A 13,822-nucleotide genomic window follows, 5' to 3' on the forward strand; every position below is an offset into this window, starting at 1 on the left:
CTTCCATATGACAATAATTCTCCCATCTTCATCAGACAAATGGTTTGAGGTAAAATTCCATCCTGGGAAAGCTTTTGACATAGTATGGTTCAAACTAAGATCTTTGATATGTGTTTCCAAAATTGCACCAAAAAATGGCTTGTTACTACTAAGCCAATTCCGAACGGGCTTATGCTTATCCGGGTTATTTAAACCTCATATATTCCAAAAAAAAGTGACTTGTACCCATTAAGGATAGGGGGAGTTCTCTCTCTCTCGGAGGAGAACTGGATGGAGCATTGTATAAAAGACTGTTAGCATCAAGCTGAAGGGGTGGTGAGTGAAGGGTGGGATGAGAACAGGATCGCTTTAATGAGGTGGGAATAGACTTTTCTGGAGTGTGAGGGTAGGGGTAAGGTTGACCTGATGGAGTGATAGCTGCTGGAAGACTTAGGATATATGGTCCTGATGGGTTCGGTAAGGTTGTAGAAGGGGTATGTGTTGGTTTATGGCTGGGAGTGAATTTAGGTGTTTTATGAGGTGGTAAGGGGGTCGTATGAGTTGCCATTGGTACAGGGTTTAGAGGAGGGTCAGAATCGATAGGAGTGGTTAGGATAGGAGGAGTGGTTGGGATAGAGAAAGGATTTGCAAGGGTGACTTGCTCTGCAATTGGAAATGCCTCCTGACGTAGTGAGGTTGAGTTGGTAGTATTGGAGGTAGTAGATGCTTGAACTGTATTAGATGAGTCAAGAATAGACGTATTTTCTTTCTCTTTATAAATCGGTTTCACTAATTCCTGACTTTTCTTCTTGCGAGGGGGAGCTGCTTTTGGTGGTTGTTCCTGTGGAGGAGGAAGTAGGAGACAGTTTTTAGCAATATGTCAAAGTTTGTGACAGTGAGAGCACGTTGGAGGTAGCCATGGATACTCAACCGCAATCTCTACAACTTGCCCTTATCAGTAGTATACTCCACTACACTCGGAAGTGGTTTGGTAAGATCGACAACCCCTTTAGCATGATATATCTTCAGACTCACAATGTTGAGAGTATAATCATTTGTTTCCTTTGGCTCTCCGACAAGACCGGAGATTAAACTGATGCCTTCTTTCGATCGTAGGTCCAAGGGAATATCGCACATATGGATCCAGATGGGGATGGAATCAAGAGCAAGAGATTCCGAAGAGTAGTTTGTTGACCAAGGTATAGTATGAAACATTGAGTCCCCTATATACCAGATACATTTTTCTAGCACTTTCTGCCTAAGAAAATCATTCGGAATCCTGACTAGCATTGACCTATTGTGATGGTTCATATGGATTTCTAACCGTTGACCTTTTCCCCACATGTGGTTCAGGACACTCTGGACTTGATGGTAGTGAGGCGGTCTACCCTTAAAGAAGCAGATGATGAAGTCCTTATGAAGCGCAACCCCTCTTTCAAAGACGGTATCAGGTATGTGGATTCGAGGATGACCATCGTCAGTAACAGTGATAGGAGCAAGCCTCTTTAATGATCTATCCACTGTATTTCTGATTCTTTCAACCAATTTTTTTTCCGCTACTGGTAGCGGTTGGGTAGGGTGCGGATGAGCCGGTTAAGGTTGTGGTAACTTAGATGTGGGTTGGGTTAGAGGAGTTTCTGAAGCAGGAACATAGTGCACAATATTCATTTGCACAGTGGTGGTTTGGGTAGGTGCTCTTGGCAGAAATCGACACAGAAGGTGAAATGAGAGGTTTTGGAACTGTGGAATGAGGTAGTGAGGCAGAGCCTTTATTTGTGAGGAGGGGAGAAGTTGATTTGGGGGTTAACACAGTATAATTTGCTGGAACCTGAATTTCTTCGGGAACAGTACTTCCAGATCTAGGGTTACGAAGGTCAGATTTTGATGGGATTTCAAAGGGATTTTCAGCCATATGCATCTCGACATCGGTAGTAAGAGGGTTAGAAGGGACAAAACTCTTAGCAACAGGCCCTGGAAACCGAGCAGTTTGTTGTGCGAGGTTTGCTTTTCTGGGACTTGGGGAAGAAAGAGGAGGGAAATGGGAGAGAGAGGAGGATGGGGATGAGGCTGGGTCAGGCGGGTCAGGTGGTAGTAACGGGAGTGGGGTTTGATTCTCACCAGCAATAGAAATCGGTGGATTTAGGGCGGAAGTACAACTATTAGGGAACCAAGAGTTCGCCGTTAGGGAACCAGGAGTCTCACAATAACAAATTTTTCTTCTTCTTTTTGCTATTTGCACAATCCTTTAATTGCTTGAACTATTTGGATCTCTTATGCTTATGTGTAAACTTGTTTGTTGACTACCCCCGTTTGCATAAAACTTATATTCCTGATCTAAAGAATTTGGTTTCAAAAAACTTATGCTTAAATTTTTATTTTAAAAATATTTATATCTTACAAAGCCATATGAATATAATTATAACTCTAAAGGAAATAATAGCATGCATGATTTATAGAAACAGATTTCAAATAGAAATTTAAGACAACAAGAGCAACTAGCCGTACTCGATCAAACATGACAAAACCCGATATACATATTCGAGCAAATGATGTTGTGATGATGTCCGGTCCAATCAAGTCAAGCATCCGAGAATATCGTAAAATTAAGCCTATTATAAAATTTATCCCACCAAATTCCAGTTACATCGCAAGCGTTGAGCCTTCTTTATCAAGAACGTTATTCCATCCATCTAATTTGAAACTTCCATCTATTTCTCTTTTCATTATAAGAGTTGTTGTAACTGTAGAATCATATTTGAACAGATCCACAGATTCCATCTTATTCGGTTTTGACATTTTTTTAGAACGATGTTTTCCCCACCGAGAAAATATATTTGCTTCCACTAGCTCTCTCGATATCATTAGTGTCTTAGTCAAACCTGTGTCTGATGGTTGCAACCTTAACAGGATGTTGAATGGGTGGCTGGGATCAAATGGCTTATCCGGACACACCTCAGTTCTTGTCATGTTTTTCTTTTTAACTCTGTTTAAAAGCTTATGTAAGAGGTTTTTATATTAAAGAATTCGTTTATGGGGTTAATTAAGGATATGTATATATATATATATATATATATATAGTAACAAGAACGTGTTGCATGGATGATTGTAATTAAGAGTTTGTGACTAAAAATAGATACAATTGAATATCATAAGATTCATTATTAACTAAACGAACATTTTGTATTGAAATGTAATTTATTTTAATTAAAATTCAACAATTTTTTTTTTTTAGTGAATCAGCCATAACATGTGTTAAAGTTTTTTTTTCTACATTAAAAGTTTAATAACGAAATTATTAATTACATGTTTCTTTTAACATACCTGATCAACTAAAATATTCAAAGTATGGTAAATTGTATAATATGTTTGTTAAAAGATAGAAAATTGTCTAAATTATAAAACATCAAATATCGTTTTAAATTCTAAAATTTTGTAAAAACTCATATATAGTTGACCTCAAATATCGTTTTAAATTATAAAATTTTGTAAAAACTCGGTTCGAAGTAGGTTACAAAAATAATTTCTAACCCATATTTTCATTATAAAAAACCAAATAGAATCTGAAGTTGGAATTTTCTTTAATCCTACTTTATTTTGGAGTTAAAAATAAAAGTTTCTAAATTTCAGTGTATTTGAGATGCTCTAAAAAGTAAAAACTAATCATCCTAACATGGATAGAAATGCTCTAAAAACGAAATCCGAGTAAATTTCTAGACAAACTTGTTTGCCTGCCACCAAAACTGATATGAACTGAGCCAGCCACATAAGAAAAATAAAATAGGTACCAAAAAACCATTTCTTTTTTCCTATATATATATATATATATATATATATATATATATATATATATATATATATATTTTTTTTTTTCCTTTAGGAAAAAACCTACAATTCGAAATTACACTTACCAAAAAAGTGATAGTCCTCTAGAAAGAGTTTTTTTTGGTGACCATTCGTTGGGAGAGACCAATTAATCCTTTTGTATTTGACTCCAAAACTTCTCGGCTAGCGGATTCGTAGAAAAACCTTATTAGAACGTTATTCGACTATGTTGTGTTGTTTTACAACGATATTTATTCATAAGCTCTTCCAGAAAATGTAAACTGTTTCTAAACATATTTCTAAATCACTAAATGTTTGGGAACACCTTCTTAGACTGGAAAAAAGTTATAGGTGTTTTCAATTAAATATGATACAGTATTACTTACAAGCTACTGCTCGGTTTCATATGTAAATGTAAAAATCAAAATTTTCCTAATTAATATATTTTTCTGTTAAAGTTAGTGTAGATGACAATCTTTTTTATGTTTATATAATATATATGAAGTGAATATATTTTAATGCAATTGTCATAAATACCACTAAAATAGGTTTTTATTCTAAAAAAATCATAATTTAGTTTTTTTCCAAAAGTACCACTAAAATGTATTTTTCCAAAAATACCACATAATTGAACTAAAGTTCTAATACTAAAAACGAATTCCTAAATTCTAAATACTAAACCCTACTCTAAAATTAAATGTGTCAACCCAAACCTGAACAAAAAATTTACATCCTTAAAAATCAATTTTTTTGTGTTTGTGGTAATTTTAGAAAAAAATAACTTTTGTGGTATTTTTACGAAAAAAATTAAAATGTGGTATTTTTACGAAAAAAATTAAAATGTGGTATAGATACGTCTCCAAAAGTCAACTTTCATTATCCTGAGAGCCAGAAGCATGCCAAAATAGATAGGGTTTGAAGCTTTTAATATCTTTATCAGGTTTAGAATAATTAATCAAATAGCTCTAGTGGTACACAAAGCTCGTCAAACTAACAATATCCTGGAGATAACAGAATCGTAGCTTTTAACCCAAGTCACTATTTGATATGCAAGACAAGCTCATGTCGATCTAAGTCTTGGTGGATCACTCTTAGGACAACTGCTTCACCATTTGCTTCAACATGCCAACTTAACTTATCCTCCATTTGTTTTAAAAAAAAAATCATCCTCCATTTGTTTCCTCTTATTCTTTTCTCTCCTTCTAAGTTGGTTTGCCACTTATATATATATATATATATATATCTTTGCTAGTTTATCAAAAATTGATAAATATGTAAAAATTTGATATATAAAACATTTCTTATACGTTAATTAATAGGTAAATATTCAGTTTATATATACATATTACCTATATATATATTCACAACATGTATCAAAGCAATATGACTAATTAGTTTTTTTTCTTTGGTCAAACTCTCATTAACAAGTTTGTTGATATTTGAACAAGTTAATAAAAATAATACTAATTTTTTTTTTGGATAAAAGTTAATTAATTCTAAATTATTTGGAGGATCCACATCAATCTTGTCATACCTACCAAATGTAAATGCAATCATGCTAAAAAAAGCAAAACACCGTATGTCTTAAAATGTTTTAAAAGTTATGCGCTTGAAGCAACTATATATATTAAAAAAGGTACATATATTTTATAATTTAAGAAAGTCTTCGAAACTAAGGGCCGGTGTGGGACGACATTTTTTGGCCGTATAAAAGAGGTCAAAGAGAGAGAGAGAGATAGAAAAGAAAAGAGAGAATGGGTTATTCAAGAACATCAAGAATCGGTTTATGTTTGTTCCTCTTCTTCTCGTTTGCTCTCCTCTCTTCTGCTCGCATCAGTCTTTCATTTTCAGGTACTTTTTAATTTCTTCCTCTCTTTATTTCTCTGTTTACTCAGTTCCAAGTATCTATAGTTTTGTATGAATATGTTTTTGGTTTGGTTATCCAATCTTAGATCACTAAATCTATTCTCACAACTCAAAGAGTTTTTTCTTTGTTCCTGGTTTTACTCATATGAATTTCTCCATTACATGGTTCATCTCTCATAATCTTTGTTTTCCGTAATAATAAGTCTTCTTCTTTTTACAGTGATTGAGATCTCATAATGATAAGTATATATATATATATATATATATATATATATATATTTCATTACAACATTTATTGGCCGGTGAGGTGGTGGGTATTCACATGATCCGTTTGTAGATAATCAGTGTATGCCTTAAATGATTGCTCCACAAAATCACCAAAAGCTAAAACAAAAAAACTGAAAGAAAAAAACGTTGTATTTACGGAGATACCAATGATCCCTAAATGCATACACTAAAATTTATACGATCATATAATATATGTATATTCTTCTATAGTATATGTAATATCTATACTTGTATGTTTCGACAGACAAATTGAGGGCACTGAATAGCACATGAAAAAATAAAATTTGTTAGAAGAATTACAAACAAAAGTAATTTGACATAAAATGATGAGTATGCATGTTTTTGCTGAAAATACTTGTTAAAATTTAAAAGTAAGAGTTTATTTTTAAAACAAGTTGTATATATATATATACGTTTAGTTTTATGTTGTCCTCTGTTTCCAGCTTGTATGTATCCAATTTCTCTCTATATTCAACTCAAGAGAACATGAAACACGACGCTCAATATTGTTTTCCCTAGTTCCCTTTGGCCGATGACTTGTTCACACGGCCAAATCTTATCTTATTAAATTATAAACTTTTGTTAAACTTTTTGTGACGCCGACGAATCCAGTAAAAAGGTACGTCACATAAAAATTTATAAATTATGAAATCTAGCTAGTGGTAAACATAAAATAGTATTAAGACTTTTTATTGTAAAGTAAAATATTAACTAATATATATTTTAATAGCTAATTATCTATTTTATGTTCACACTTCAAAAGCGTTGACATTACGACTAAAGAACAAAGACAGATCATACCTATTTAATCAAATCATAGTTAATGTCATACCTATTTAATCAAATCATAGCCAATGACAGAAGAAGTCATTAATAAACTTTTTTTTTTTTTTGTAAAATCATTAATAAACTTTGAAGGACAAACCATAGTTAATGTCATATTAAAAAAAAAACATATATTTTGAATGAGAGTGAGTGTGTGAAGGGAGATGATAAAGGATGATTCTTATTTAACAATGCATACACATATTTATACAAAAGGTTGTTGAGATTGTTGAGATCACAATCTCGATATACTCGGAGAGTAAGAAATCTATACAAGACAAACACAAATATAGATAAAAACTATCTATACTAATACGCTCCTTCAAGATGGACGCCGGCGACAGAGTCCAATCTTGGCCGAGAGATCAAGGAACCGAGCACGCGGAAGCGGCTTCGTTAAGGCATCAACAAGCTGGTCTGCAGAGCAAATATGAGCTACACAAAGCTGTTTACCCTGGACTTGTTCACGAACAAAATGATAATCCAGCGCGAGATGCTTCATACGAGAGTGAAACACCGGATTTGCTGAGAGATAAGTAGCACCAATGTTGTCACAATAGAGAATAGGAACATCCGTAGACTTAAGACCAAGCTCCGACATGAGAGAAGTTAGCCATTTGACTTCAGAAGCAGCTGCCGTGAGAGCTCGATACTCTGCTTCTGTAGACGAACGAGCAACACCAGTTTGCTTCTTAGGCGACCAAGAGACAAGCTGATGACCCAAGTACGTAATGTAGGCTCCCGTGGAAGTATAATCATCTCGATTGCCAGCCCAGTCAGCGTCAGAGTACGCATGTAAGTTAGACGGAGACTTAGCAGAGAAGAAGATACCCATGTTCGCAGTTCCCGAAAGATACCGAAGCACACGTTTGACAGCTTCCCAGTGGAGTGTGCGTGGTTGATACATGTATTGAGACAACCGGTTAACCGCGAAGGCAATGTCAGGGCGAGTTAACCCAAGGTACTGAAGACTCCCAACAGTAGCACGATAAGTAGAGGGATCAGCAAGAAGATCACCAGAGGAAAGAGTGAGAACCTGACCAGAGGACATCGGCGTTGCAACTGGTTTGGCATCAGCCATTTTTGTTTTGCAGAGAAGATCGGTGATATACTTAGTCTGAGTTAAATGAAGCCCATCACGTGTGCGGGAAGCTTCCATACCAAGGAAATAAGAGAGCTCTCCGAGGTCTTTGAGAGAGAACTTGGCAGCAAGAAGATCCGTAACTCGAGTGATAGCAGACATGGTTGTGCTTGTGATGATGATGTCGTCAACATATATGAGCATATAGACAAAAGAGCCGGCAAATCGCAAAACAAAGAGTGATTCATCCGCGAGAGACTTCTTAAAGCCAATACTAACAAGGAAGTCTTTAAGAGCCGTGTACCAAGCACGTGGTGCCTGTTTGAGACCATACACAGCCTTGTTGAGACGACACACATGATTAAGGCGATCTTTTTCTACAAAACCCGGAGGTTGAAGCATGTAAACTTCCTCTTCAAGCGGTCCTTGAAGAAAGGCATTGTTAACGTCGAGCTGCTGGAGGGGCCAACCCGAAGCCACAGCCGTGCCAAGAACAAGACGAATGGTAGCGTGTTTGATGACCGGACTAAAGGTCTCATGAAAATCCACTCCCGGGCGCTGGTGAAAACCTTTAGCAACAAGACGAGATTTGTAATTGTCGACCGAACCATCAGGTTTACGTTTGATCCTGTAAACCCATTTAGAACCAACAATGTTAGTAGCAAGAGCTCTATCAACAAGATCAAAGGTATGATTCCGTGAGAAAGCGTCGTATTCAGTGCTCATAGACCGCCTCCATTTCTTATCTTTCAGTGCTTGTGTAAGATTTTCTAGCTCCAATTCCTGCAAAACAGTATGAAGGCCATACTTTGTGTTCGGCTTCGTGATGTTGTTTTTAGATCTCGTTACCATTGGATACACATTAGTCACAAGAGGAAGCGACGTTTGTGGTGCAGAGGAACCATCAGTAACAGTTGCAGGACTAGAAACGTCATGGTTGGACTCTTGTGCCATGGAAGACACATTAGTGGCAGGTGAAGAAGGAGAACACGGGAGAGTGGCCAAGACAGGAGTTTGAGGAAAGATAGGGACAAGCGATGCAGAAACGAAATCAGAGGAAGTGGTGTTTTTCAGAAGGAGAATGTGTTTGAGCTAAAAGACGCGAGAAAGGAAATACCGATTCAACAAAATGAACATGTCGTGAGATGTATACACGAGAAGTCTCAACGTGTGAAATGGGAAGGGAGAGAGACTAAACCGGTGTGGGAAATGGGAAGGCCAATACCATTTCCAACCATCACATTATCACTGCTTGTGTAAGGTGTCTGCAGGGAAAGAGAACCAAGATCACTAGCGATGTGATGTGAGGCAGCGCTATCAAGAAGCCAAGGAGTGACATCAGCCTGGGAACCAGTGGTCATGTAATGAGCCTGAGGTCGCCATTGAGGAGCAGGAAGAGGCAGGTGTGGAGCAGGGGAAGGAGAGAACCCTCGAAACTGATTGAACTGCGGAGCAGAGTAGGAAAACGGCGGTGATGGTTGTTGATATTGCGGTGACTGTTGTTGATATTGTGGACAGCGTTTGGCTCCATGACCTTGAACACCACAGAGCTGACATTTGCCAAGATATGAGCGAGATGGACGAAAACCACCACGAGATGAGTTGAAGCCACCACGAGAAGATTGCCGGGAGAGTTGTGTAACGTTAGCAGTTGCAGGAACAGAGAGATTGGTGTCACCTGCAGCCTTCAACGCATTTTCTCTGTTGATGAGCTTCTCATGGAGCTCTTCAATGGAGATTGGTGTGTCACGGCCTTGAACCATCTCGACAATAGCTCTGTAGTCGTCGTTTAAGTCCGTTGGTGATATAGTCAAGGAGATCTTCATGTGGTAATGGAGCATCAAGCAATGCAATTTGATCTGCTTTAGTGATGATACCTCGCAGATAGTCTTGCACGGACTTGTTCCCTTTGGTGCTCTCCTTGAGTTGATCTCTGATCTGACGGATGCGACCTCGAGATGATTTCCCATAGGTGTTGGTGAGGATTTCCCATATGTTGCGAGAAGTAGTGGCACGAGCAACGATGGATTGTACGGGAAGAGAGAGAGAACCAAGCAAGGCACTGAAGAGAAGCTTGTCTTGTCGTTTCCAAGCAGCAAAGTTTGGATTGACTTGATTCACACCGGTGTCAGAAGGGAGTGTTGTCGGGGGTGTGTTGTCTGCATCGGCAATGAAACAATGAAGTTCATGTGCTTCAAGGAGAGATCTGACCTGGAGACGCCAAGTGATGAAGTTATTCGGAGTAAGTTTGGTTATGTTGCTCATGTTGAGCGAGATCAGAGTTTTGTGTGGTTCGATGACATTAAAAACAGGAGCCAAATCAGAGGAAACGGAGGATGTTTCAGAAGCCATTAGAAGAAGAGAAGAGAAGAGAAAAAAAAGGAAGAGAAGAGAAAAGAGGCAACGAGTTTTTGGTTAGAATCGTCGCTCTGATATCATGAAGAGAGATGGTAAAGGATGATTCTTATTTAACAATGCATACACATATTTATACAAGAGGTTGTTGAGATTGTTGAGATCACAATCTCGATATACTCGGAGAGTAAGAAATCTATACAAGATAAACACAAATATAGATAAAGACTATCTATACTAATAGTGTGGACATAGTTCTAAAACAATTTGGAAACGAGGGTATCGAGATTCGAGATCTGTCTTACATACTCTAGCTGTTAATATTTTGATAAGTTATACTCTATCCGTTTCAAAATATAAGATGTTTCCAAAGCACGCATAATAAAAAATATTTTTTTTTTAAAGTTTAACTCATCAGAAACAAAAACTGTATAAAATAAATAATAAGAAAATATAAAATTAGTCTAAAAGTTACTTCAAAAATTGAAAACATATTATATTATGAAACAAGCAAAAACTTCTAAAATATCATATATTAATTATGAAATGGATGGAGTAACTTGTACATAAAGTACAAAAGTTGTTATTGTTATTGTATTTCAGTCTTATTTTCTATTACGTTTAAATGTGTATAAACAGCAAAATATGCATATGACTGCAGAAAATGAAATGACGTCGCAGGTGGTGCCAGAACGGTCATTGATGATGAGCACCAACGACTACGGTGAACCTTCAGCTAACGTTAGACACGATCCACCCCGTGGTGGCAGAAACCGCAGACGTTGAGAATCTTATATTTTCTCATAATTTCCCAACTCCTCTTGCAACCTTGCAAATAATCTATATATATATATATATATATATATATAAACCAATAAAAGTTTTTATTTTTATTTTGTATTTTAAACGAGTTAAAATACAAGATTAATATGTAATATATATATATTACACGTCGTTTTCATTTGTGTTCTATATCGACGTCAACTTGTTATTCTTACCAAGATTAATATGTGTTATATACGTGCAATTTTGTATGTATAAAATTCCTTCCTTTTTTTTTGGTTAATGCCGTTGTACTTCAATCTATTTTATATAACGACTTTTTTTTGAAACAGATTTCAAATAGTTAAAATATTTGGTTTCAATCAAATATACGAAATGATAATGTAATAAACAGAAAAAACTGAAAAATTAAATCTAATAAAATATTATAGTTTACGAAATGAGAGCAGACTAGGTTGTATAAATTATTTCAATAATAGATGTTTAAAACTACTTTCATGAATTTTAAGGTAAGACTAATAATAAATAACATTTGTAATAAATAACATTTTTATGTGATTGAAGACAGATCACATGTTGCATTGCATCCAAAATGTTTGAATCAAAACTTTAATGAATTTAAGGTGAGACTAATAATAAATAACATTTTTTATATGATTGAATTAAATAAATAAAAAGTTTAATATGATCGATTCACATGAATTAATTTGTTAATGGGCCGTCTCTATCAACTAAACCCATAAAAAAACATATAGGCCCAAGAGTTATTAAAGCTCGTCGACAAATTTTTCAAAATGCTCCCTGAGCTGAGGAATCTCTATTTACCTTTGACTGAAGAAGATTCTTCAAATACGCACACAACGAAGAAGACGAAGAAGACGAAGAAGACGAAGAAGAAGAAGAACAATGTTCTTGATCAGAAACCTAACACGAGTCTCACCGACGACATCATCGATCGTGACCAGATTTAGAAACACCGGATCATCATCATCACCGTACACACTCTCTTCCCGTTTCTGCACAGCGCAAGAGACTCAGATTCAATCTCCGGCATCTTCAAATGGTGTGGATCGGAGTCAATACGAAGGTTTAAGACCGACGAGAGAAGGAGAGAAGCCTAGAGTGGTTGTTCTCGGGTCGGGTTGGGCGGGTTGTAGGTTGATGAAAGGGATCGATACCAATCTCTACGACGTCGTTTGCGTTTCTCCGAGGAACCACATGGTCTTCACTCCTCTTCTCGCTTCTACTTGTGTTGGTACTCTCGAGTTCAGGTCCGTCGCTGAGCCTATCACTAGTATTCAACCTGCGATTTCCAGAGAGCCTGGCTCTTACTTCTTCCTCGCTAATTGCTCTCGTCTTGATGCTGATGCTCATGAGGTACTGCTTCTCACTTACTCTTTCGTATTAGGTGTTTGATTTGGGAGATTTATAGATCAGATTGGTTCATTGATGATGCAGGGACCTTTGAAATCTGATACCGTTTTGATGCAAATCTCTTTAGTTTTTAGGGGAATTAGCTAAGATTTGGAGAGTTAGGGAGAAGACTATTTAGTTACTGTAGAAGAAGAAGTAATGGAGTTTACTAAAAGTGTTAGATTCAGTTTGGTTAATGTGAAGCGCATGGTCTGTTGTTACATGACTTGTTTCTTGGTGACTAGGTTCATTGTGAGACTTTACCTGAAGAGTTGGACACATTAAAGCCAAGGAAGTTCAAGATTGCTTACGACAAGCTTGTAGTAGCAAGTGGTGCAGAGGCATCCACGTTTGGGATCCATGGTGTCATGGAAAACGCGATTTTCCTCCGTGAAGTTCACCATGCGCAGGAGATTCGGAGGAAGCTTCTTTTGAACCTGATGCTCTCTGATACTCCTTGTAAACAGTATTTCATCCCCTGAAGATTCAGATTCAGATTCAGATTCAGATTCAGAGTCAGAATTAGATTCAGAATTAGAACATAACAGTTCTTTGCACAATTTCTTTTTTATTAGGTTTACCGAAAGAGGAGAAACAGAGGCTGTTACATTGCGTTGTGGTTGGAGGTGGACCAACCGGGGTTGAGTTTAGCGGTGAACTGAGTGACTTTATTAAGAAAGATGTTCGTCAACGATATGCTCATGTGAAGGACGACATTCATGTTACTTTGATAGAGGTTTGTTTTAAGAAGCTGCTCTTTGAAGTCTTCGTTGCAGAACTCACTAAAATTTATAACTGTTTCTGTGCCATCCCATTTTTTATAGGCCAGGGATATACTTTCGTCGTTCGATGATCGTCTCAGACGTTATGCTATCAAGCAGTTGAACAAGGTGAACTCATTTAGAAGTTAGAACAAGTAAAAGGTGTTGTGCTAACTTTTATGAAGCGCTTCTTTTAAAAAAACTTGTGGTTTTATTTAATTCACATTAGTCTGGAGTGCGGTTTATGCGTGGGATTGTGAAAGATGTGATGCCTCAGAAGCTAATACTTGACGATGGCACAGAAGTTCCCTACGGACTCTTAGTGTGGTCCACTGGTGTTGGTCCTTCTCCTTTTGTGAGGTCCCTTGGTCTTCCAAAAGATCCTGGTGGAAGGTTAGTTTATCAAGATCACTCCATTAGACCTTTTTTTTGCTAAAAAATATTCAACAGCAACTCGACTTTTTGGATGTTTATCTCGATAGGATTGGCATTGACGAATGGATGCGTGTGCCTTCTGTACAAGACGTGTTTGCTATTGGTGACTGCAGCGGATATCTGGAGACCACTGGAAAACCAACCCTTCCTGCTTTAGCTCAGGTAGATAACATTTCATACTCGTTTTTTTATTTGCATCTCATCTCTTCTTTTT

The 13,822-nt window shown here is 36.8% G+C and overlaps 2 protein-coding genes across 2 annotated transcripts in view; both read left to right on the forward strand.

Moving 5' to 3' along the window:
* Positions 5,447-11,272, forward strand: LOC109129408 (protein PSY3-like). Its single transcript, XM_019237584.1, has 2 exons — positions 5,447-5,652; positions 10,878-11,272. The coding sequence occupies exons 1-2, from the start codon at positions 5,556-5,558 to the stop codon at positions 11,000-11,002; spliced, it is 222 nt and encodes a 73-aa protein (XP_019093129.1). The 5' UTR covers positions 5,447-5,555; the 3' UTR covers positions 11,003-11,272.
* LOC104749895 (internal alternative NAD(P)H-ubiquinone oxidoreductase A2, mitochondrial) overlaps positions 11,803-13,822 on the forward strand; it is a 3,174-nt gene continuing 1,154 nt past the window's right edge. Inside the window, exons 1-6 of the mRNA XM_010471605.1 lie at positions 11,803-12,376; positions 12,658-12,871; positions 12,988-13,148; positions 13,237-13,302; positions 13,403-13,566; positions 13,656-13,770. Of these exons, the coding sequence (XP_010469907.1) occupies positions 11,906-12,376; positions 12,658-12,871; positions 12,988-13,148; positions 13,237-13,302; positions 13,403-13,566; positions 13,656-13,770 (1,191 nt within the window). The 5' untranslated portion in view covers positions 11,803-11,905. The remainder of the gene's footprint in view (positions 12,377-12,657; positions 12,872-12,987; positions 13,149-13,236; positions 13,303-13,402; positions 13,567-13,655; positions 13,771-13,822) is intronic.

Source organism: Camelina sativa, chromosome 16 (genome assembly GCF_000633955.1).
Source record: "Camelina sativa cultivar DH55 chromosome 16, Cs, whole genome shotgun sequence".
In the NCBI taxonomy this organism is placed as follows: domain Eukaryota; kingdom Viridiplantae; phylum Streptophyta; class Magnoliopsida; order Brassicales; family Brassicaceae; genus Camelina; species Camelina sativa.